This window comes from Leuciscus leuciscus, assembly GCF_965113295.1.
Source record: "Leuciscus leuciscus genome assembly, chromosome: 13".
In the NCBI taxonomy this organism is placed as follows: domain Eukaryota; kingdom Metazoa; phylum Chordata; class Actinopteri; order Cypriniformes; family Leuciscidae; genus Leuciscus; species Leuciscus leuciscus.
The window spans coordinates 6,196,579-6,223,287 of NC_138737.1; the positions used below are offsets into that span (position 1 = coordinate 6,196,579).

The following is a 26,709-nucleotide window of genomic DNA, read 5'->3' on the forward strand; positions in this document are numbered from 1 at the left end:
TGTCTAACTTTTGTGAATTGTTTACCTTGTAGATTCTCTGTCCGTGAATGCAGGTATTAATGGATGACATTCTGCTAAATAGCCTGTATGTTAGCATGCTTATCTCTAGTGTAGACTAGTTGTTCACTTACTCTCTATAGATTGTGAATGTCATGTGTGCTGATATTGCTGCTAACTAATAATTGCCTTGCAATAGCTAGTTGTTGATCATAATAGCAGTCACCTTATCTGGAATCTGCTATTTAGTAGTAACTATGACTGGGTGGTATATCGATACATTTTTAAACGATATAGGAGGAGACAATACCATCGATATACTTTGATGTGAACGCTTCTGAAAAAAAAAACGTATTAACATATAGATTAAAGTGGCTTGCCCACCTATCAGATGCGTGTGCTGTTCATAATTTGTGTTTTACGGTTATATCATTATCTGTACATGTACAAAATGCATTCGAGTTTTTCATTTTGCATCTCGTCTCATCCTGATAGTGAGCGAGTATGCTTAAAAATACAGAATTAAGTTTGCCATTATCTAGCTAACCTGCAGCGCTTAGTGATTTATGCTCTTAAAATATTCCTCTTTTTGCATCATGTATGTATTTGCAGGTTTGGAGGAGCTGGTGTTGTCTGAGATCAGTTCCCCGAGCCGTACGCAGCAGACAGGTGACAGCAGTAGCATTTCCTCCTTCAGCTACAGAGAGATCATGAAAGACGGCGCATCAGCTCCCAGCACCAATAAGGTAGAGCCGCCCACTGGGGGCCAACGACCCTTGCTAATACGGTCGCCACAGTTGATGCTTCCTTTTCTCCAGCTCCCAGGAGCTTTTCTGTTCATAGCATTTCTTTCCTCCCAAAGCTATTAATAAACACCCGAACAGTGTAAATTCCATAAATATACCGTGCCTGTGAATAAGCGGGAGAAAAGAATGGTTGTCGTGACATGCTGGACTATCTTGAGGGATGTGAGTGTGGTTTAGTGTAGAAAAACAGAAACTTTGAGGTACATTTGACTAATAATTTCTGCTTGCTAAGGTTAGGAATTTGAACAAACCCCTAAAATTAAGTTTTAAACTTGCAGCATGCAACTCATCCCTCACCATTTGTGCTATACAGACATGAATGATGCCTTATTCTTATGTCATCTAATTGACTTTCAAATGAATTTATCAAAGAACAACATGTCAAGACTCCTATTTTGTGTCATCAATTTGAAACATAATGCATATCAGTCATGTCTGAAATGTGTTTAAGGAGAATTGTCATCTTTCTTTAGTAAGAGACCATCCTTTTTTTAAGCCAGAGGGAAAATAAGACTCATGGGATGAAAATAGTATACACAGGGGACGGCGAGAGTCTCCGGGACGAGCCGACCTTCATTTGTTTGGATAATTTCCAGCTCCTTGAAATGCCCTGAAACAAACTGAGGGACAGAATAAAACTGCCACACGATCGAGGCTGGTGGAATTCCTTCCAGTGACTTTCATGTGACATTGAATGGCACTGTGTTAAATTACAGACAGTCTTTCTCTAAAAAAATAACCTGAAGTTGAAGAGAGAACTCGTCCGCGTCTCCTTTTACTTGAACGGTATTCTCGTAAACACTTGCGTCTTGTGTCTTAAGTGAATGTAAACAGTTGAGAAATCGGATGTGTATCATTATATTGGATCCGTGCATTCGGTCATGAAGTGACAGCAATGTATGTCATTGTTAATCAAACAACAAAACACAGCTTTAACAAAGATTCATCTATATTTAATTTATACAGTGAACACTAATGTTATTTTACACGTGATTACATTTGTCACTAAATACTACTGTTAGACCTTACTTTGTTATATTGTATTTATCTATGCCTGTAATTTGTGTATTTGTTCTTATTTTATTAATGACTGTTCACTTGTCTTTAATAATGTTTAATTATTAAAAGCTAGATTTTTGCTGTGGTATTGAAGTACTTAAAGTAGGCTTTAAGTTATAATTGAAAAGCAAAGTCACCCCCTTTTTCTTTTTGCTGATCCGAAAAATGATCCGATCCGTGAGTTTACTGAGCCGTTGCACCATTAAAAAAATATAATAAAATAAAGTTTTAGTTTTAATTAACAGTAACAACCCTGGTGACTTTCCATATCTTCTTTGTATTTCCAAAATGTCCTGTTATATGTTCCAGTGTTTTTGTCAATACAATAAACATTGTTTTGGACTTTGATTGTATGGACAACAACAGTTGAAACATTGTCTTTTCAGCAGCTAAAAACAAAACAAAAAATATTCTGAGCAGTATCAGTATTTTCACGTTTCTGCTAATTCATTCCTTCTGTAACATTACCGTTCTGAAAATAGTTTGATTAGGAAAAAAAGATACTGGTTAATAACTTTTGCCGATACGTTGTACAAGAGCTTGAATAGAAATTTATGCAAAGAGCTTGTGACTATACCTCGTAACTCCAGTGGATCCTCAAACTGTCGGCAAAAACTCAGCTACACCCTCCTCAATTGTGAGTGAAGCGCTACACACATTTTGGAGACTGTCTCTGCTTGTTTGTAGTGCCAGGGTAAATAAAGAACTGGTTCTTTGAATAAGTATTGTGTTTCCTTTACTTGAACACAATGTTTGTAATGGCTAATGTTTTATGTATTTGAGGAGCAGAGAAGAGTGTCTTAGTCTAGTATTTGCTGTCTTTTTGCCAAATGTTTTAAACGACAGGAAAAACCGAGTGCCCGCATAGCTACGATAAACTTTGTAACCTGTAAGTTGATGAAAATGTAATGCGACGCACTTACTGTCTCGGATGTGACCGTTTTAATGACTGACAAAAGACAAATCTATGTCATTCTCTGGTGAAAATCCTCATAACTGTCTGAGCCCTGTCTGTAAGTTCTGGAGATGTTTTGGTAAAGTTTTGTTTCTCTTTCCACAGTCCAACACCAGCAGCCCTCAGTCCCAGCGACCTGCTGACCTTTCAGACGACGAGGTCAGTGAGCTCTTCCAGAGACTCGCTGAGGTCCAGCAGGAGAAGTGGATGCTGGAGGAGAAGGTATGACGTTTTAAACAGTCTCATGTTACTAGGAAAGGTTTAACTCGCGTGGCACAGGACAGGTTTGCAGTCCTGCACCTAGCCTTCACTCAGACAGTTCTGCTGTGTGCTCCACGGGGGCATTTAAGTGCTGAATTGTGTCTTTGGATCATGAAATATGCATGCAGGTATTGATGTTTTCACATTTGAATCGATCGGTCTTGGTTAGCAACTGTTGGAATGGAAATATGTAGTTAGGGCTTTGACAAGTTACATCACCCTTTCTACAAAAAGACACTGTAAGCTCAAACATGTCAGTGCCAGTCATATTGAACATGTTATTTCATAAATCATTTGGATTTCACTTTTTTTTTTTTTTTACTTGTGTACATTTTTTGCAGAACTGGAGTTTTATCATTATTTCTGTCTATTAAAATTATGCTAACACATGGATGGTTTAAGTACATGTTGTATTTTATATTGATAAATCTGTTTGATACATGCTTAAATGTATGTTTGATAAGTTTAGATTAATATTAAATTAATTTAAAATAATTATAAATGTATTCATGTAATTAATAATTAATTCGTTTTTCAAACATTGACATCAAACAAACAACAAAAATTGCACTACCTTTCAAAAGTTTGATTTTTTTTTAAAAAGTAATTCTTTTATTCTGCAACGATGCATTAAATTGATCAAAAGTGACAGTAAATGCTTTTACATTGTTACAGAAAAATGTATTTTAAATATACTTTCTATTTATCAAAACGATTCAATTGTGATAATATTTCTCAATTTTACTGGTTTTGCTTAATTTCTATTCAAATAAATGCAGTCTTTGTGAGCATAAGAGACTTTTCAACCATAGTGTTTAATGTTTGGTTTGAATTTGGGACACATAATCTTAATTTAATTATTGTAAACTGCTATATTGTTGAAATAATATGCTTTTTCGATTGTAAAATTAATTGATACTTATATTGAATAAAGTGATCAAATTTCACATGATACTGACTAAATTTAAAGAGCATTTTCTTAATCTAAAACCAAATACTGTATGAAAATGAACCCTAGCTGGCAGTGATCACAGTGTCCAGAACTGTCTACTTTCGTATCAGGTTTATCACACCTTTGTGTGGTTGTGGTGTCTGGCAGTTTATTGCAGATCTTATCTTTGTTCTCTCGGTTCAGGTTAAACACTTGGAGGTCAGCTGTGCCTCAATGGCCGATGACATCTGTAAAAAGAGTGCCATTATTGAGATGTACGTCATGGACAGCCGAAGAGGTAAGCGTCTCTCTGTCTCTCTTTGTCATTGTTCACAGCCTCAGACGTGTTTGTTTTCTGAAAGCACATGATGTGAAGGTTTACAGATGAGGTCAGGTGATAGCTGATGTCGATAATGCTTTTATTCCAAGGAAAACTGACAGCTGAAGAGTATCAAACATTTGGCTGTCACTTTGTCGTGTCTGCGCGGATAAAGACCTTGTGCTATTAACTCAACAGGACGGGTCTATTAAAAATAAAAGGCAATGATTTAGACTGATACAGAGAAATTGCATAATTTTCTTTTTTGTATGTTTTTGTTCTATTTTTATCTCTGCACTCCTACTTGCATAATCTCCTGCTAAATGTTTTAATGGTTCTCTTTGTAACGCTACTATTTTGGTTCCACTGTACACTTCTCAGTATTCTTGAAAAAGCACTTTGCAGCTGAAAATAGTCACAGCCAATAAATGTCTTCTTGTAGGGGATGTATGAATGCAGACATGTTTTATTCCAATGACTCTTTTGATGGATTGGAATTAAACAATCCCTTTTTGTTATCTTTCTGTCTTTACTTTGTTAAATTAACAAACATCGACTCAGAACAAATCCGAGTCCCTTTCTGTCTAGTTGCAGTAGTTTTTGCTTTGCTGATTTATAAAATCATTTGGTGAGAATATTGCTGGGGTTCATTTGTATTCATGATTAATCAATAGCTAATTGTATTCTGGCAATTGAATGTGACAGTGCTAAATGTAATAGCAAAATGAATCTGTACTGGAGTATAGTTCACCTCAAAAGTACCTGGATTCAGTACAAGATCTATCGACAACATTTATTGCACAAGTCACCACAGACCGTAACTTCCTGTTAAGTTTGCTTGATTTTAACATTGTTTTATGAGAGTTAATGCCACCAATGTTGTTTAGTATTATTTATATACAGGGTTTGAAGTGAACCTTTTAACCAGCCAATTTGGGTACCAATTAAGTTGTCACTAATTAAGTTGTCACTAATTAAGTTACCAGTAGCCAGTTAGAACTTCTTCTATCCGAAAAAAAAATTAACAAGATTATCAAAGTCACAGGCTAGTTTTAAATATATTTATTATTAAATCTGATTCTGAATTATTGTATTGCTTTCAGCTTTACAACAGTCAATCACTGTTTGCAGAAACATTTCAAATAAAATAAAATGGGGTGAAAAAACTAAATTCTCTGTGACTTCTCTTATAATTGCCATGAGTTTACCTGAACATAGGGTGCTTTTTGTCCAAAAGTCATGGAAATGCTGCATTTATGAGTATGGGCAGGCTTATCACACACCGGTCACATCATTCTGTACTCGCGTTCTCAAGTTCAAGGCGGCAGTCCAAGTATATTTATTTAAGCCACCACAAAAACAAACCAGTTAGTGAAAAATGCACAATACACAAATCTCCTTTGGTGAAGTCCATACTGACATATATTTGTCCTAAATCGTTGTAGTTTAATGGAAAACTATGAGTGACACTCTGGTTTGGCATGATTTTGAACAGCTGGAGTCGTAGTTGGGCACTGCCAGTGTGCGTACGGTCATAGAAAACAATGTTTTTGAATTTTAAAGATATGGCGCCGCGCTGCACAGCGCTTCTCTCAGTATGCGACTTTATGCATTGTTTTTCTAATGTTTGATGCTTTTTTTAGGGGAAGGGCTCTGACAGCGATGCCATAGCAAAGTTAGAACTTAATTTATGAATCATAACCCGCCAAATTGGCTAGTGTGTTGATGTGTGTTATCTGCCACAGGGGATTTTCTGTGGTAATCATTATTATGCTACAAATGCTGTCAGTAGCTTAACTTTGAACTTGTATTGAACCCTGAATTTTCCATTAAATTTGTCATTATATAGTGGATATATTGCTTAGAAAGTTGTCTATAAACTCTTACTCTATTCTATGAACTCTCTAGCACTCTTTCTTGGTGAAATTCAAGTAACAGTCACTTTTCCAGTGGACTGAACACGTTCCTGACACATAATGACCCGTTTTTAGAATTTGGAACCATTCAAATAGCTTTTGACAGCTTGGTTTGCTTGTGTGCTGGAAAGCAGTCAAATTCAATAATATCGGCAGGTCTTGTCTCATAGAAGTTTGGTCTAAAGTTCTGGATTTTAGCCCTCAAACTAGTCTTGTAAAAAAAACATTTCAGTCTCCTGTGAAAATAGCACTGGTACTTTTCAAACTGCCATAGCCCAGCCTTAGTTCGCACACAGAAACTTTAGATTTATATAAAAGTTAGACTTGTGTAAAGTTATAGTTGTTTCACCTTTTTAAAAAAATTTTTTTTAACTTAACAATAAAGTTAAATTATTTAACATTGCATAAGGTATATAACAATGAACAATACTTACAGTATTTATTAATCTTAATTTTTTTCTATATATATATATATATATATATATATATATATAAATTAACATTGGCCAATCTGTTATGAGCAAACATGAATTAGCAATAAAAAAAACTGATTTTAGTGTCACCATCCCCCTTCTGCACTCTACTTGTTTGTCAAGGTGTTTTGTAGTGTCACATGACCGATTTCCACCTTCTTTATGACCCCTTTGATTAAAATGGATTGTTGCAATGACATCTTATTGAATAACCTGTGTAGTTTATACTGTCTTTCAGCAGGACGAGCAACGTAGCTGAATACTGAATTGGAGTGAAAATGGGTGGGCTGTATGTTAATGAGCCTAAGATTGTGACATTATACCCGTTAAGACTTCTGAACTAGACAGGCAGAATCTTAATTGAGCTACTTGTCCATCTCTGTTTCTGATTGTAAATATACATAAAATGTGTATACAGAAAGGCTACATTTGCAGCATTTAATTGTAGAGACTGTGATTTTATAATTTCAAACTTTTTTTTTGCTTCTTTTTAAGCAAGGTTTCTCTTGTGTTTCCCTGAGGACATAGCGGAGGTGGTAATGTTGCATCTTCCTGTCTTTACCCCCATGTGTTCTCCTGTTTTAATTTCATGACTGACTGATTTAACATTTAATGGCAGACCAGATCCCATTTAGGCTGGTGTTGTCTAATTGTAAATACTGTGCTATAAAAGTTTAAGATCTCTGGGTGTCAGGAGAGTAAAAAAAAAAAAAAAGGCTGCTTCATGTAAAGGCTTTTTTGCCCATTGCAGAGACCCATATAGTGGTGAGGTTTGACAAGAACATGTGGTAACAATGTTTTTAGTATCAAAATCAATCCAAACTGAGAAATAAAATGATGTATGTGGCCATATCCCAGTTATACTATTCATATGAGGTCCAATGTTATCTGTGGCAGTAAGTCTTGTGTTTAACTATATCCATCTGGTTCAGGCCAGGATAGTCTTTATGAATAGCATTGGAAACGATCCTTTATCTCTTACAATAATTGAGGCTAGACAAGGGGAGATGTAAAAATGGGTAGGTGGAGACTTCATCGAAAAATGAAGAAAGGATGCAAAAGTTAGCAGTGCTAGATGAGAGCTGACATTAGCAGGATGTAAATGATTCAGAATGCCGACATGCCTCAGTGAGCCCAACACTCATCCTCAATAATGCAGCAGAAAGACTAAGCACCCCTCTTGTCTCCTCTCCTCCGTCCTCTCTCCCCTCCCTTTTACTTTATCCTTACACCAGTGCGGCTCCCCATAAATTCATGCCAGTGATATAACAAATGAAACAGTGCGACATTTTATCTCATAAGTAGCTTTCTGAATCAGTAGCGTTTTCCGTTGTTACTAATATGTTGAGGAAATGGCAAGTCAGGAAGTGCTTCAGATAAGCCAGACGTATGCCACTTTGGGGGTATTGTTGACTCCTTCTCTTGCCAGAACTTTCTGAAATATTCTCCCCTTCAAGAGAGGGATTGCATAGAAGATTCTGCAGATAGTAAAAGGCACAACAGTTTTCCCGAGCGTTTGGCCTGAGACATTGCGCAAATCAGTCGCACAATCATGGATCCGCCTCTGCGGTGTTTCAGGGGACATGCTCCCAGTAATATAATCCCAAAATCATTCCTTATTCGTTAAGACAAATGCTAAAAATGTCAACTGTTATGTAGCGGTAGGCAATAATATATGAATGTTTGTAGGTAGAACTCTGCATGTGTGTAATATAAGACAGATGTAGGATGGTTTATATGCACAGCCTCCAGTAATCAGCCATTCAGCAACATGCCGCAGTCATGTGTGCACACCCCTCGCTCCGCCTAAGTGCTGCTGGAAGAAGTCAGCTGGGGTGAGGTGCTGCTGCAGTCTGGAAACCCTCTGCCTGCCTACTTGTACCTTGTTTTAGGCCTCTACTGAAGCGTGAAGTAAGCTAACCTTTCAGTGTACTCTGGCCTCTTACTGCTGCATCATTTAAGGGAGAAACTATCCTTATCATGTGCCCTGTAGCTCCAGAACCCACCATGATAATGGGAGTAAATGTGAGTCACAGCAGAATTATTTTTCTTCCCTCTACAAGCAAATTTGGTCCACTTTAGAGCGAATTACACCACTGGGAGCAGGTGCTAATGGACACTCTGCTTACAAAGGTTGCGAGAACAAATATATGAAAAACATCATTGATATCCACACAGATTCCTTCGAAAGAAGGTATCACATCTGTAACTGGCAATAACATATGGCTGCAAATAGGAAGGAACCTTGTTGTTGAGATGAAATAGCCTGTTCGCCCCCTGGCAGAGGTTTCAGTTAAGTGCTGTGTCTCCAGTGAGAGATGGCTGAGAGGTTGCAGCCGCCTTGCAGGATCTGCCAGTTTGACTGATTCAGGACTGCTGACTCCTGCACTGGCCTGAGGAGATTCCCAATAAGGCTTGCAAAGAAGTGGCAACCGTTTCAGTGAGGTTCAATTGGATGGTAATTGTATATGTTTGCTGTTATCTTGAAGCTAGCGTTGGTGCTTTGAGGCTTAAAGAGTACATTCTTCATGACTCTCCTCTGTATCATCACTATCTTCACTTTAGAGATGCACCGATTACAATTTTCTGGTCCGATTCCGATTTTTCATTAAGTTTGACCTGCCGATACCAATTTTAGCCGATTCCGATTTCATTTTTTCTGACCACTTTACAGCACACACAAATATTTATTTTATATCTTTTCACACACATCTAAAGTGCAGTGTTATGGAAGAACCATTTCCTTTTCACATTCAATATCCAATATTTTTTTTATACATGTATTTAGCAAACTAAACGTCTGTATGAAAACAGGGAATGGCGATAAAATAATATATAAATAAAAAATTAAATAAATATAGCCTTGCAGTATAAAGATATTTCTCAAAGCACACACACACACAGGCCTATTGCAATCACTTGTACAAACTGAATAATAAAACAAGTTTAAATGGGTACATTTTCTATAAATATTGTTCTTCGTTTTCTTTTCTGACATAGCCTACTCCAGTTCTTGTTAAAACACGCACATTCTGTGCATTTTGGGCACTTTTTTGTGAAACCCTATTTAGGCTATTTTGTCCATCAAAAGTGTGCTTTCCCTTTAATTGAGCGTGAGCAGTGCAGCAAATAGACTCGGCGCCGAAACACGCGCTTCACTGCTCGCGACGCTCCTGCTTGACGCTCAAGCACTGCTCCTGCTCCCGTTGTGATTAACATGCACGCCGGAAAAAAAATACGCGCTTGCGGTCTGAACGGACGTAATTCACGAGGTTTCCTACATGTGTGTTCCGCGTGCACGTGTGATGCTGATGTTGCGCGATGTTAATCATGCGGCGCCCGAGTGCATTTGACCGGCATAAAATCGGTATTTGTCAGACTGACCGGCCGGTCGCCGGTCACGGCCGATCACGTGAAAATCGGCCAATTCCGGTCACCAGCCGATCAATCGGTGCATCTCTACTTCACTTATATTTTTCCTCTTACATGCAGTAAGGGCATTTTCACTCTAAATTCACCAAAATTCAGAGTTGAAGAATTGGCTCCCTTCAATTCACAAGTTTGTATTAGAATTAAATTGATCACAATAGAAATAACAGTATTTAAAATAACAGGTTAAATAATTTAGAAGTTCAGTTGATTTTAATACTACTTCCATACATTTAAAATTGCAATTCTGCATCCTGATTGTTACCTAAATAAAAAATTCAATTCACAGGTAGTGAATTGGAATTCAAAAGACATTCATAATGGTGCACAACCCTGTCAAGTCCCACTCAAGCGGCAACATTCTAATCTGAAAAATGAAGCCTACCCGGAAGTGCGAAAAACTGCAATACATCGAAAATCCAATAGGGGCAGGTCCCAAAAGGGAGCAAATGTCCATACACCCCCATGTTAAAATGTCCGTTTTCACAGCATAAATTCATGTTTTTACAGGTTGGTCCCATGGACTTTTATTGTATTTTTCGATAGGTTCCGAGTGCCTGACAACTGTGAGGGGGGTGAATTTTTTTCTAACTCGTTAGTTTAGATCGTATTTAGATATAAAATGTATGACAAATAAGGGCGCGATTGACAGCTTGATTGACAGCTGACAACGAGCATAGGCTGCGCCGAGTGGAATTCCTGAAATTTGACGTCTCGGCCATGATCTGACACAACACATCATACCTGTAAGTTATCCTTTCTGAACATTTGTATTGAAATATGGCGCCACCCATACCCCCCATAAACGGCCTCAAAACCGTTCTTCAGAAGTCTATGGGTGACGTCACAGACGCTTTGTCCATATTTTTTACAGTCTATGGTCCCACTTCATTTTCTGCAAGTAGTGACCTTAGCACTGTTCTGACGCAGTCCAGCCGAGCGTGTGATCAGGGATCCCCGAGTCGTGAGTCAGGAACATCTGTGTGCCTTTAGTGTACCTTCCATCCCGCATCGTCATTTGCTTTCGTGACTTGGCTTCTTAGGTTTACATTCTCTGCTGGTCCTACAGTAGTCTGTGAGAGCACCTGGTGCCCAGTGGCGTAACTTCGTTTTAAAAAGTGGGTGGGACAGGTGGGGTGGGGGTTGCTAATACAATGCTAAATCAGATATATGTACAATAACATTACTATGTCCAGCAATCGATTTAAATAGTAGGCTACATGGGGTTTAATTTGTCGTTTAATGGGATGTAGCCTAATATAATTTATAATAATATATAATGGTCCAGTGGTAGAACTTTCGCCAAGTGCGTCAGAGGTTCTGGGTTCTAATCCGCACTCGTATAGTTTTATTTTTTCTCGTATCGTTTTTAATTTTTTCTCATCAAATCAATTATGTTTCAGTGTTCGTATATCAAGCAGGGACACGTTTGTGTGCATTGTTTTGTGATTTCACATGAACGAATAGAGAGAATCCGCAACGGATTGAAGCGCGCATCCGAGTGAAGACGAGCCACACGAGAAAACACTGTATCCGCGCCACTGATCACAGCGGTAACGAGCACTTTGATCACTTGATTTAAAAAAACACATTTCAGCGCTAGATCGCCTCTTATTTAAAAAACGAATGAAATGAATGCTCTGCCAGTTAACTGGAGTTATGTTTTATTTATTTGTAGAATTGGTACATGCAAGATGTTTTAAAAAGTGGTGGGGACAATATCGACCCTGGCACAAAGTGGTGGGGACATGTCCCACCCGTCCCACCCGCAAATTACGCCTATGCTGGCGCCATTCCACACCTTTGAAAGCCATTGGCCCAATATTTTCCAGCCATTAGAACAGGAAGTCATCTCTGTAAATCCTTTGTGGATTTATCAAAGTGTCTTCATAGAGTGCTCGCCCTTACGCCCCAGCAAATTAAAATGAATGCCACTAATCAATATGGCAGAAATATGGGTTACAGACAGTTGTGCAATTCTATTTGCAATGTCATTAGCACAAACATTGATGTTGCCGGCGAAGGATTCACTCGTCTTGTTCCCCAAAGACTTGCATTAACTTTGGTGTGTGTTGTTCATACTGGGAGGGAGTTACGCTGTGGTGAAAGAAGACTTTGCAACATCACAAGATGTGTTTTTCCCTACTGTAGATGTTAATAGAATTCTAATGAAGCAATGCATTGGTTGTAATGGGCTATTTGGCTGCCATCTTAAGCAGGCAGTGGTTATTGTAAAAAGACAAGTTTGGAAAGAAAAGGTTCAGTACTGCAACATGGAATTGCAAACTTAATGCACTTTCCTTTCCATTATGGAGGCGGTTTTTAACACTCTCTAGTTTTTTAAGGTACCATGTATAAAGGCCTAAAATTAATTTGTGGCCATTTTTGTTTTATTTCAGTTAGTTTTGGAGTAGGGATGCAAGTTTTTTTCCCACTTTTTTATTTTATTTTTATTTTATTCAAAGATGTTTTCAATTAGTTTATAAATTATATGTTTTCATTAACCGTAACACTGGACTATAAGCAATACTGTATCCATTTGAAGTGTCAAAGCTGCTAATCTTCACCAGGTATAGTATTCATTTTATGCTTCTGTTGTGAGCTGACAAGGTTAATTATCTCATAGTCCAGATAAAGAGCCAAGAGTGCGCTTCATTCATGGCCTTCAACGCTTAAAGCCATGCATTCAAAGGTTGAAGTGGCCTCTGGGGGCTGAAGTTAACATCTCAATTAGCAAGAATGCATAACGTTCTGCTTCATTTTCGTGGTTCCAGGCTATAGCATTAGCTCAGTGTGACCGGGAATGCTTGTGCTGCACTAATGTTGAACACGAGCGAGGCTCTCCTGTTAGCCACACATATATGCTTCTCTTGCGCCAATCTAATAAGGTTAAAGAGGTGTGAGATTGCTAGTGCTTAGCTTGATATACTGTGATGTAACAATGCGTTAAGCTCCTCAACTAACTGTGTCATGGCCTATCATGAGAACAGGTCACGGTCGCTTGAGCAACGTAATGTTTTAAAAACCCAGGTTAAAGGGATAGTTCACCCAAAAATGAAAATTCTGTCATTAATTACTCACCTTCATGTCAATCCAAACCCATAATCTGTGGGCTTTCTGTACATGCATGTACATCACTAGATATGCGTAATATTGTTATTGAAACATATGTAATCTGTTCTTTATATAGCTTAAGTGGCTGCTATAGCCAGGGAAATTATCATTTTGAATTTTAGTTTATTTGTTTTTGCAGTGTTTTTTAGTTTTAGGATGTTTTAATTTTAGTAAGTGTGTTAACTGATATTATTTAAATAGCTTCATTAAGTTTCTTAAATATATTTAAAAAAAAATTATTCTATGTTAGTTGGAGTCATGAAAATGATATTCATTTTTATTTTATTTCAGTTAACAAAGGTTTTCACTTGGGTATTTGCCTTTTCAGAGATTATATTGGAAACTGCATTTGAACACCCACAGGAAGTGACACATTTCCCATGTGCTCCATCATCAGACCACAGGTGTAAGAGGTTATTTGACAGCACCGTTTAGGGACACACTGCTGAGCTGACCTTGAATGTCTCCACTCACCCAGATGAAGTGAAAACCGAGAAAGAAGCTGCTCGATCGAACTTATTGCTTTTGCCCTTGACACGCAGAGGCTGGCCAGCTCGATTCCCTGTCCTCCCTCAGAGGAAAAACTCCACTAAACTATCTGACACTTCACTAGGAACCTGACAACATCTTAGTAGCCAGCCTTTAAGGAGGCTTTCCAACGTGCAGATAAGAGGCCTGTGGTATCTCAGCCTTTCCGCACACTCACCTCCATTAATCATCAATTAAGCAACACCTTTCATTTTTTAACACACCACCTTGTCCAGTTACAACCCCACACCGATGTCCCCTGCTTACGGTCATTTCCGTGGTTGTGTATTACTGTCATGAACCCTGTTGACAGACCAGGTCAGGCTGCCTTTAATTTGACTCCATCCTTACTGTCAGTCTCTCTACCTTAACTGGGGTTTGAATTTCTTAAACGCTAGAATTCGTTCTCGGCGGCTCTCATGACTGTGCAACGGTGTTTATTTGCCAACTTTAAGACGTGCGTGGCTTTTCGTCAAACCTGCGGATGATTGTACTCGAGGTGCTCGTAAATGTTGTGGCGTTTGAGCGAGAGCCGTTATAAATGCTTTCCTCCAAACGCAAGCACTCTGTATTCACTCAGCAGACACTAATGGCCCTCTGATAGAGATCATCTTTAGTCATGGATTTTGAGGCATTACTGGTGGAAACATGGTTAAAAAGCACAAGCTGGGGTGATAGAGTGTTTGTCATCTTTAAAAATGCTCCCTTTTTCCCTCTCTCTTTCTCTCAGATGTATCAGGACTCCATGGACTGGCCCATGCTGCTCAGGGTGAACGTGGAGGTTTGAGTTCTGTGCTGAGGGACTTGGTAAAACCTGGAGATGAGAATCTGCGTGAGATGAACAAAAAGCTGCAGAACATGCTGGAAGAGCAACTGACAAAGAACATGCACCTACAGAAGGTAATCCACTATTATAAAAAGCAAATGCAAATTTGAATATTTGGCTCTAACACAGAACCATGTGCACATTTCATCTCGTTTAAATGAATTCTGCAGAATTCTACTAATTCTACAAATCACTGTGGGAACTGCAAAAAAAATTAGCAGATTTCAAGTGGTTCTTATTAGGAATAGTCAAGTTTCTTAGCATAGCATTGATTAAAAAAGTGAAACATGCATTTGATGCTTCATTGGGTGTAAAGAGTTGGGTGTAAAGAGCTGATCCGTGTTGAATTGAGGTGAACACCATGAGTTTTCCACTTGCTAGAGAAGAAGGTGGCTGCAGTCCCTCTGACAGTGTGATCGGCAGTGTGTGTGATCAGTGTGTGTGTGTGTAAGTGGCTTCCTCTCATGCGGTCTTGAGACTCCACTGAGAGGTCTTATTCATCAGGAACCAGAGGGTGGGCGTGTTGTTAATGCTAAAATGTTTCTAGGAGCAGGAATAGAAAGTGCATGTCGGGCAGCCTGCAGGGTGATGCGTTTGATGGGATTACACCATCACACAGATTGACTAATGACAATTAACCTCTCACACCCCTCTTGATATTTCCAGAGTCGCACATCGTTAATGGGAGGTTTGTTCCTGTAGTGAAGCCATGTGTTGTTGTTGTTTTAATTGGATAGAATAAAAATTAGCTATAATATTATAGCTTATAATTTATACCAATGATGCAAAGCTGAATGTTCAGCATTATTACTCCAGTCTTCAGTGTCACATGATCTTTCAGCTGATTTGCTGCTCAAGAAAGTTTAAAACTGTTGTGCTGCTTAATATTTTTGTGGAAACCATGATAGATTTTTTTTTCAGGATTCTTTGATTAATAAAACGTTCAAAAGAACATAATTTATTGGAAATCGAAATCTTTTGTAACATTATAAATGTCCTCACTGTACCGCATCAAGTCAAGTCAAGTCAAGTTTATTTGTATAGCGCTTTTCACAATACAGATTGTATCAAAGCAGCTTCACAGTATTACATTTAAATAATACAACAAAGTTTGTTTCAAGAGGAATTTATTGATTGATAAAATTAAATTAAATATCCCCAAAATATCCCCAACTGAGCAAGCCAAAGGCAACAGTGGCAAGGCATCACACACAAAAAATTAAGCAGAACAACTGTTTTCAAGCATATTAGAATGATTTTGAGGGATGATGTGACTGAAGGCTGGAGTATTGAAGCTGCTGTAAATTCAGCTTTGCAATCAAAGGAATAGATTATTTAAATAAAAAGCAATTAAAATATATCTGTACCTTGCATGCATTAAAATGTGTCTGTAGCTTTAATGCATTAATGCAGCATGGCTTTGGATAAAAGAATCTGTGTGGTATATATAACAATATGCTTATTTTAGCTGTAAATTCAACCCAAAAATGTCTAGATTACATAACCATTTGGTAATGCCAATTTTTTGTATAATCCAGTGATTTGAATACTTTATTTGATTTGATTATCTTCTCTGTTTATATTGAACTGGATGGATGCAAACCAGAAGAATATTCATGTAAAATAAATAATTCTGGCATGAGTGTAAAAACAGTGGCTTCATGTTATATAAGTCTTGAGTTAAAAACAAAAGACTCTCAACAGTAATGCATTATAAATTTGATTGGATGAGCCGCTTTCAGAGACCTCATATGCATACCTGCAACTTCACATCTGTTACATTCTTTATGAATGCACCAATGTGTGATGCTTGGTACTCTGTTTTGTGAATGTGAATAAAATCCTTACTGAGGGGGCGTTTGAGCCGATGTGAGACCTGGAGACAGTCTGGATCTTGGCGGAGTACATCTTGTGTGTGTGTGTGTGTGTGTGTGTGTGTGTTGGTGCCCAGGGGGAGTTGTAGGTTACAAAAACACCCTGCCTTAACCTTGGCAGAGACAAACGATGCAAACTAAGACCAAGATGGAGTGATGATCCCTCTGCAAAGCTTGTTCATAACTAAAACAGGAAGGTTTGCTTTGCAGGAAACTTTCTAAATAGATTTGCAAACATCTTGAGAAGCATTTGAAGGGTCAAGTCTGGTCAAGTTTATAGTTCCAACTCTAAAATGGGGAAGCCACTTTTGAAGCTGAGGTAGAGTTATTGTTTTATTTGATTATTATCATTACTAAATGTAATGGTATGCTACTTCATGGATAAAAGCCTTAACTTCATTATATATCATTCATTATTTTCTTAGTCATCTTCATCCTTTGGATTACATGCACTTATGTGTGTAAGATGTGTATTTGCAGGTTTTGTTGTTCTAGAATGGTGTTCAAAACTGCAACGCTGGAAAACGATCTTGCTGGCTGCCGCCATAGTGAACGCCGATGATGCGTCGAGCTCGTTAACAGCCGATTAAGCGTTCGGTTTTCCTGCAGACGAGATGAGAGAAATCTGGAGCTGCTTAAGAGCTGATGAGCTCAATCTACAGCCGTTCAAGACATGGCCACAAACTTCCTGTTTTTCTCTCTGTCTCTGATGGTGCTCATCACTCCATCAAAACCCTTGTAAAGTGTATTTTCAGTTTATATGACACTGATGCCACTTTAAAACTCAAAGACAAACAGCTTGAATATATGTCCCCTCATAGTTATAAAAGGCTGAATCACATGATGTCTGTCACATTTCACCCCAAAATAAAAAGTACAAAATATATATTTTTTTAAACATTCAGTTTATTTTAATATTACATTCTCACCACAACTATTTACCAAAATCCACCTGGTCATTTTTTTATTGCATTTGGACTTTTTTTCCATATATACTTTATATATAATATGCCATCAATGGAGAAGCCATAACTACAGACCAAAATGTCCGCTGTCTACGGTTGTGGACTTCCGACATCTCTCTCTAATCCGGCGAGCAACTACCTCATGCATATTTACTGGCAGTTGGGGCCGTCATGCCAGAAACAAACAGCCCACTTAATATTTGATGGCTTTTTTGCTTTAGAGTGAGCACAAGGTGCATGCAACGCTGCCTCTGCTGTTGCGTGAGTGTGTGTGTGTGTGTGAGAGAATCATAGTGTAATACCATGTGAGATTGCAGCTGAACTCAGGCCTGACTGCCTAATGGGTCCTTCATGGTTTTTTTTCTTTTTAAAATCCACATTTTCAGAGGGATATTATGGGTTGGGTGCAAGCTAATGTGTAAAGCTTAGCAGGAGGGCGCCACCACAAATAAACATTAACAGTATGCAACTACCGCACATTTTTAATACTATAACTGTGATCTTTATCAGAATCACGTTTGTTTTGCAGGATCTGGAAGTTTTGTCTCAGGAGATTGTGCGTTTGAGTAAAGACGCCACCCCTGCGGAAAACTCCAAAGCCACGGGCTAAAACTGGACGTTATCCATCCGATGATTCTCCTCTTTCTCCTTCTCTCATCTCTTCACGGCTACCAGGAGGAAACTACATCTATCTCTTACAAAGTCCTCCAACAATCTCCTCAGATGTACTAGGAGCACAGAGGGTTGAAACAGATCAAGTCTATCTGTGATTTACATACTACTGAATGTAACGTAACACTTTATATGTTGTTTCTCTGTGACGGAAAAGAACTGGTGGACAAGTGGCCGGCAAGCAAACCCTGGCTGCTTGATATCCGTGAACTGTGTGCTCGGGACAGTGGCATGGCCTCGGTGGTCCAAGCAGGACCGCTCTACCTACCACTAATTCCCCCGTTCAGGAAAGCGTGTGTCCGATGTTGGCGTCCTCAAACTGTTATCACTGTTGTATTGCCTGTTTTGTATATTTGATTTCTCTAAAGACACTTATTTTGTGCGTGAATGTGTGTATATGGGGCGTAGAACGGATCTTTTCATCTAAATTGTATTTATTTGTGCCAGAAAATCCAAATATCATCATGTCTACATCTTATGGTATGCTGCTCCTGTGTGAAAGGTTCACTATATCAAAAAATCCAGAAAGTTTTCCGGCGAGAATGAGATGGAGAGCGTGCGCTTAATTGCTGCGATAATTATCTGAGCATTTTTTTTTGTGGGGCTCTCGAAACGTTCCCGTGAAGGAAAGCGGCTCCCTGGACGACTCTCGTTAAGCAGCAATCTCTCCGCAGCTTAACGACTCAATTTGACACCTCTCTGTCTGTCTCAGAACTGACGGTGCTGTTGGGGAACGGACCAATTTCTCATAGTGCGCACTTGACTCCTGCTCGACTCCCGTGAGACGCTAGCCGCCTGTTTTAGTGTAACAACAGTTTCACCCGTGTGTGTCTCTGCCCCTGTTGCGACATGATTTCGCTTTTATGCATTCCACTTTTCGTGAACATTTTAAATTCTGACACACACGGAAGTGTTTTATTTGGAGAGCGTCAAGCTAATTTAATATTTTGCTGTCAGTCTTCAGGCTCACTTAATATTTTTACTGTGTGACTGCTTGCACTGATTTTTCCAAACATAACCAGCTTACTACAGCTCTTATAAGGATATGCCATAATTAATGTAACAAAAAAAAATGAAAATTCATTATTGAGTTGATCAAATATCAGCCTGATTTTCATTCATGTCAAATTAAATATGGCATCTACCCCACCTAAGGTCCATGCATCATTTTAGATAGAATGAATATTGACCAAACAACCATGAGATTATTATTTTAGTTTGTTCTGATCGCACAACAGCACATAGTAGATTGAACGTTTTAGTCACATGAGATTATGGATTCTGCGTCTACCTTATTCATCAACGGTTCTGTATTAATTTAGAGATATACGTATGTATTTACCTGGTAAAATTATGTTTTATGGTTTGTGAGATATGAAGGATTACCATTCTATTTCAAGCCTTTGCATTGCTTTAAGCTTTATCGCGACAACGGTTCTTGGCACATGAGTGACGTTTGTGCATGGTGCGTTAAATGCCTGTTAAATCCCTCTCTCTGACTTCTAAAGGTAATCCTGACGGAATGATTTTCCATATTGCATCCATCTTACCATGCAGAAGTAGAAGAACGATATTCTTCATTTCTGCCATTGAGGAAACTGACATACCAAACTTCACTTGGACCATTGTGCTCAAAAGAATGAAGGATGTTTGCCTTTAAAGCTCAGAGTTGTTTCAGTTTTTGCCTTTTTAAACTTATAATCTAATATCTGCCAAACATGCTCTTCTTTAATTAAGATCATCAGTTAATCATCACTAATTACATGCAAGCAGATTCTATTATTGATGTCCATTCTCCCACTACGTCTCTATGGCTAATATTTATTTATATGCATTGCATTGTCATGTTCAGACTTCCATAACTTGCAGTGATAATAAAGAATGGCTGGGGAAAAAAAACAATGTCTGAGTGTCAAACTTCATATGGTTGGTTCAAAATGTACATTTGATTCATTTGACAGATGATTTAATTTTTTTTTTTTTTTTTTTTTTTTTTTTTATCAGCACAGGTGTTTCCTGGGAATCAAACCAATGACCTTGGCGTTGTTAGTGTCATGCTGTACCAGTTGAGCTAGAGGAACCACAAATCGTACATCACAAAGGTTTTTTTCTTTCTTGATGTTTAACTTATGAAAAAAGTGCATTACATTTAGTTAATAGTTTAAAGTACATCACAAAGGTTTTTTTCTTTCTTGATGTTTAACTTATGAAAAAAGTGCATTACATTTAGTTAATGGTTTAAAGTACATCACAAAGGTTTTTTTCTTTCTTGATGTTTAACTTATGAAAAAAGTGCATTACATTTAGTTAATGGTTTAAAATTCTGTCCTCATTTACTCACTGTCATGTTGTTCCAAACCTGTATGACTTTCTTTCTTCTGTGGAGCACAAAAGAAAATATATTAAAGAATTCATGCATTAACCATCATCAGGGTCCAAAACAACATTGGACCCCATTGGCTCCTTGAATGGATAATGAAAATAAGAAAAAAGAAAGTCATGCAAGTTTGGAATAATAAAGGCTGGTTCTTCCCCAGGTCAGTGGACTAAACACACAAGCAGTGTTTGTCTAATACACTCGTTAATCTCTCCTGTGAGCACAACCAGTGTTTACCGCACTATCGATGATGCCTGTAAGAACTGTGCAAACAAATGACATGAATCATTGAGCAGCATTTAATTGGAGCCGTTCAAATACTTCAGTCATCTTCGTCTTTGTTACTGTTCGGTGAGTGTGGTCTCTAAACAACACTATATGCTGAAGGGCTCCACTGCTCTGCATTGGGTTTCATCCTTATAATGAAAAAAGTCCCCCATTAAATAGACCATTTTGATCTTTTTGAGAAGACTTGAAAGGTTTTAAAATTTGATTTCAGTTTATGATATTCTCACATTTATGGAGGTGGGGGTCACACCATTGCCATACCTGCCAATGGTGAGTGAATTGAGAATTTACTGGTCATAAATATTTATTACCGGTCATGAAACTCTATTTTATGAAGCTTGTTTCTGCATCAGAGTAAAAAAATGTTTTACATTTAATTACGATTTTGTTCTCATAATAGTGGCTTTACTGTATCTCACAAAATGTGACTTTAATCTCATAACCTTTGTAATCAGTCTTCATTTGCATTTTGCATTATTTCTTATAAAACATATTCCTTATTAAAATACAGAAAAAAATCTGAATTTTTTCATGTGTATTTATAATATGTATTTTAAAATATATATATTTTTTTTTTTTGGGAAAAAAATATTTTAATTTCAGTCAGACCAGCATTTTTCTGGTGCAAAAAACAATGAGAATCTCAATGACAGCAATAAACTACATTTGAACAGATCAATTCAGACTAATGACCACCAATTAAAGATACCATGTTAATAACTGGCCTAAATCATATTAATATATAATTTTGTATGTGACTACAAAACAAAAGATGCTATACCGTCATTTGCGCAGGAGCTTCAGTGAATCTGTTGTGAAACTGGTTCATTTTGAATAAACTGCTTCACATTAGGAAGTTCTTTAGCTACCATGTTGTGCATTAAAGTCAATTAATGCACATCTAGCCTTGGATTATCCCTTATGAAATCAATATAAATATGGTATACCGCTCCCTCTGCCAAAAACAGTAATCATGAACTCAATTATGAAGTGCTTTTTTTAATTTAATGGCACAAAAAGCGATGGAAGTCTTCCAGGTCACTGAAACTCACACTTATGTTTGACAATCACAGGTGCTAAACTGAGCATTAGTGGGCTGACTGATATCCAATCAATACCTAATAAAGAAGGGCATTTTTCAGGACAGAAAAATAGTAGAATAATGCGCTTTGTGGTCACTAATTAATTTTACAAGTTGCTGATTTAATGTAGCCAAGGGGCTCTTCAGCATCTTAAGTGAAATGATTAAAGCATCGATTCGTAGTCAACATACCTACGCTACATCTCAGGACACTACACTAAATCATGGTTAAAGCTCTCCTGTGAGGTCCAACTTCTTGTATTTCAACATTTTGACTGGTTTATCACTACAGGTGACTGGCACTCCTTTCACATAATTGTCTTTGCCTCTGGTTATTGTTTGTGAGCATGTTGGGTCTTCTGGCCCTAATTTCAAAGCCTTAGAAATATCGAAATCACTGTTGTAACTCTGCTGTCTGCCTTTGTGTCTTTTGCTGCAGTAATTTAGCCATGAACCCTTGTATTGACGTCGGAGTTGTAGAAATTGAACGCAGTTGATGGAAAGGGTAGGATAATTACTCCTAAGGGTGTTGGAGAAAACATCCATTCTGAAATGTGTGATGCTCCCTCGATGCCTTTGGTAAGTGGTTTTCCAACAGTCACCAAAACACTGATTACTCACTACTTTAAGTCAACATGTGCTTTGATTCACAATTGCCTCTGTTAACTTTCCTAAAAAGTGTTCCTGATTTTACAAGATAATATTCAAAAGGATTTCAGGGCAACAATATGCAAGTGCTGTGACTAATCCCAGTTAGTCTAGCACAGTACATGTAGCAAGGTTTTATTTTTGTTATAAATAGATGTAGAATAGTAAGTCTTAGTGTAAATGGGTCAGGTGTTGACGGGAAAAGATGCGTTATCAGCAGTTTCTTGAAAATGGCTAAAGATTCAGCAGTTTTTGTACCTCTTTGAGATGGCACTACAAGGCACCATTCACTTGCAGAACGCAAGCTTCCGGAGGGCACATAGGTCTGAAGTAATGAGTTTAGGTATAGGGGTGCAGAGCCAGTGGTTGTTCTGTAGGCAAACTTTGATGCAACTTTGATGAACTTTGAATTTGATGCAATTGGCAACCAGTGCAATTTGAGGAGAGGTGTGAAATGTGCTCTTCGTTAAAGACCACTCTTGCTGCTGCCTTCTGGATTTGTTGAAAAGGTTTGACAGTGCATGCTGGAAGGCTTTACCAAGAGAGCTTTACAATAGTCCAGTCTGGATAGAACAAGAGCTTGGATAAGGAGTTGTTTAGCATGCTCCGATAGTTGTATAAGGCATGTCTGCAGGACTGGGCAGTTCTTGCAATGTGGTCTGTGAAGTTCAACTGATCATCAATCAATACTCCAAGGTTCCTGGCTATCCTGGATGGAGTTATGGTTAACAAACCTAGCTGAATGGAGTTGTGATGAAGTGTTGGGTTGTTTGAGACCACAAGCGGTTCTGTCTTCGCAAGGTTGAGTTGAAGGTGATGGTCCTTCATCCAGCAAGAAATGTCTGTCAGGCAAGCCGAGATGTGAGCAGAGTGAGAGGTAGAGTTGTGTGTCATCAGCATAGCAGTGATGGGACAAACCATAGCTGTTTCTCAATTCCAAGAACGCAAAGAACAGACTTGCGTTCTCTTTGAGACTGGTCTTGCCAGGCGACCTTGAAAGAACGAATTTGGAAGGACGCGAGAACACAGAACGCATCTTTATGAGAACTGAGATGAGCTGCGATCTTGCTGCTTAACAGACCATCTCGGCAAAAAGTGATTCACGACCCAAGCGCAATAAATACAACACAACATCACAAACAAATGTCACAACCTTTTAAACATTTCTTTCATATTATTATAGACATTGTTTTCATAGTTTATATGTTTTTTATTTTACCATGTGTATTTATGAGTAGCCTAGCCTATGTGTTACCTATGTTTTGTCAATGTTAAGATTCTTTTTAATATGCCAATAAAAATACTGCCGCTTTCTTAAGGTCTTTATCACTTTATTAAAATGAAGCAAAAGAGACCGCCAAATGTAAACTTTCACGAGCTGTCACGTATTTCGAGCTTGCAGCGGGAATCTTAGAAGAACGAGAAGTTTAAAGCTTACAGCCTTCCGTACGTCGACTGCCCGCAGCGTCTTCTGGGATTTTTAACGGTTCGATTATCTCAAGTCTGCATTTGATGCATCCTCGATATCAAGGACACATCCGGGCACTTCATGCGTCATCTGTACTTGCGTTCTTGAGTATTGGAATTGAACTTCGACGGTTGATGATGACGTAGTACGAGAACACAAGGACACAAGATCACTGAAGAACGCATATTGAGAAACAGCCCATGTTTCTGAATGGCAGATCCTAGTGATGACATGTAGATGGAGAAGGGAAGTGGTCCAAGCACTGAGCCCTGAGGCACCTGTTTAGTTATGGAACTAAAATGATTTGCGAATGCCATTTCATGTTTTCAGTTTGAGTGTCATGGGTTGATTTGGGTAACTGACATGATCTTTTAAAGATTGGGTCTGTCCCAACATTTGCAGTCTTGGCCTGTTTAGATCATGTGCATGTGACAGGAAGTAAGTTCTCAAGACTTCACAAGAAAAATGCCAAAGCTTAGCAACCTTAACGCACACTAAATCCACTAAAATCTCTAATGTGGTTTCAGAGTGGTATTTGACACTAAGCATATCCCATCATTCATCATGTTTACAAACTCGTGTACTTGAATGCTTTGGCCAAATACCGGAAATACATCATCTAAGTAGACAAGTGTTTCGAGATCAAAGACTGCAAATGTGGGTATTATGACAGGTCTGTTCACTCCTACATGTTTTGTTTACTCAGTTCTTATGTCTTCCTAAAAGAAACGATGCATGAGCCACTCTGCTGCCCCCATCAGCTCTGGAGCACTCATGTGGTCAGGAGACGTCACTGCATGCTGACTTGAGTTGATGTTCTTTGGAAAATGTTGGTTTGAGGTACGATTTCGATAAAAAGACCGTTGGTCATGTAATTTCAACATATCACCATATGCATAAATATGTTGCGTTTTCTAGGCCACTGTTATAATTAAGAATCATTTAAATATTTTATTTTAAAAAGCACTTAAGTTTGAAATGTTTACATAATTAGGTTAGCAACTTGTTCTATTTCACGCTGTTGTATACATTAGTTATACACATGTTATACATTTAGCAAGCTTCATTACCCTGGGTATGCCATGCTAGCGGCCTTTCAAAAGTGTAAAGCATTGCTTAACCCTGGCTTAAAAAAATTATGTTTTTAAGCCTGGGTTAATAGTTAATAAAGTTGTAAACCCAGAGTTAAGCTGTTTCAAGCTTTCGAATTGAAAAGGACAAATTTGAAATGAAGCTGTCAGAAATCTTTTTGCTTCACTCTCAAGTTTTTATTTCTATTTTTGCGTTTGGGGATATTGATCAGAGCATTCAATAGGTCCAGAAAGACTTGTACTGTTCTTCAGTGTTCCCAAAATATTTTGCCAGCACATTTCCATAGTTAGAAAGCAAACAGATCTCATTGCCTCCGTCCTCTGGAAAGGTTCTAGGTGTTGAATTGCTCTGATGTATTTAAAACCCTTATGATATGACCCTGGATTGTGACCCTGCTCTGGGACGTTTTGATATCCTTGACAGATACACAAAGAAATAATGTGCTCTGACTGAAGTAGGACAGACCATTAAAGATTAACACAAAGGTGAGGTGTATGAAATATTGAATATGAGCACCACAAAGGGGCTAGTTAAACGAGTTGCGTAAATATTGTGAAACGCTGTGGACCTGTTATGCCGGTGTTCTGATGATTTGCTCAGATTAAGCACCTCCTTTCATTAACCATATATATTTTTAAGAGTTTCAGGCACTATTTTGTGCCCTTTTTGTGGAAAGTGCCGTGGTCCATTTTGTTTCTTAAATAAAACACAACATCCTTTATTAGAGTATCCGTCCAGCACATGATCATTGTGTTTGCTGGTTTTTTCACGCTGTTATAGGACGCATCTGTTTTTCCCAATGTTCAAAAGACACTTTGTGGACTCATTAAATTACTTTTCCTAAAAGACATAGTTGTGAATATGAAGTAAGCGTAATGAGTGTGTTCTGTTAATGAAAAATGGACTTTTATAAAGATAAGCTCTCACAATTTTTTTTGTATGTTTTTTTTTTCTTTCCTTTTTTTCACCACTGGGAATGAAAGTGTCTTAAGGTGAACTCAAGTTTCAGTTCAGCTGGTGAAAGATATCGACAAATTCAGATGTTAAGGCTAATTGAACTGACACTCCAACAACCTTTGAAATCTGTTTTTAATTAAAGGCGGCATGAAGAGGTGCCCGGTGTTAAACTTTCATAATTACATTGCTGCAGACACAGTCTCTGTGTAAGATTTAGATAGCGGCCTTCAGTGTACGATCAACTATACATCTCATTTCTCATTTCAGCCCAGTCCTTCTCTGCTGCTTCAGTTATTGAAAGCTTGTGAGTAATTCTTGATATTTTTTTATGATATGCTCTTTATTCTCTTGCCAAGAATGTTTACACATTTGTAGCATTTTAATTTTTTTCCCTGATGGCCACTTATAATGTCACTCAGGTTTTGCACCAAATTATATATTTGGATGGATGGATGGATGGATGGATAGATAGATAGATAGATAGATGAAAAGACTATACTGTGGTGTATATATATGCATTATTTATATACATTATATATATTGTATTTTTTTTTTATTAGGAACGATGTGAACAAGAATATAAAAAAAAAAGAAATCTGGTCAATTTTGATTTCATATTAATCTGGCTGTTTTTGCTACTCTATTTACGGCTTATGTTGATAAATGAACTTTA

The 26,709-nt window shown here is 38.0% G+C and overlaps 1 protein-coding gene and 1 long non-coding RNA gene across 3 annotated transcripts in view; both read left to right on the forward strand.

The window, feature by feature from the left end:
* Positions 1 to 19,880, forward strand: part of gripap1 (GRIP1 associated protein 1) — a 44,940-nt gene extending 25,060 nt beyond the window's left edge. For both annotated transcript variants that reach the window (XM_082189030.1, XM_082189031.1), the window contains 5 exons: positions 610 to 743; positions 2,923 to 3,039; positions 4,214 to 4,307; positions 14,519 to 14,688; positions 17,983 to 19,880. In XM_082189030.1, the coding sequence (XP_082045156.1) occupies positions 610 to 743; positions 2,923 to 3,039; positions 4,214 to 4,307; positions 14,519 to 14,688; positions 17,983 to 18,063 (596 nt within the window). In that variant the 3' untranslated portion in view covers positions 18,064 to 19,880. The remainder of the gene's footprint in view (positions 1 to 609; positions 744 to 2,922; positions 3,040 to 4,213; positions 4,308 to 14,518; positions 14,689 to 17,982) is intronic.
* Positions 19,881 to 21,415: 1,535 nt separating this feature from the next.
* LOC309513394 lies at positions 21,416 to 26,462 on the forward strand. Its single transcript, XR_014211438.1, has 3 exons — positions 21,416 to 22,450; positions 24,714 to 24,827; positions 26,304 to 26,462. It is a non-coding gene; the product is annotated as an uncharacterized lncRNA (long non-coding RNA).
* The last annotated feature ends 247 nt before the right edge of the window (positions 26,463 to 26,709 follow it).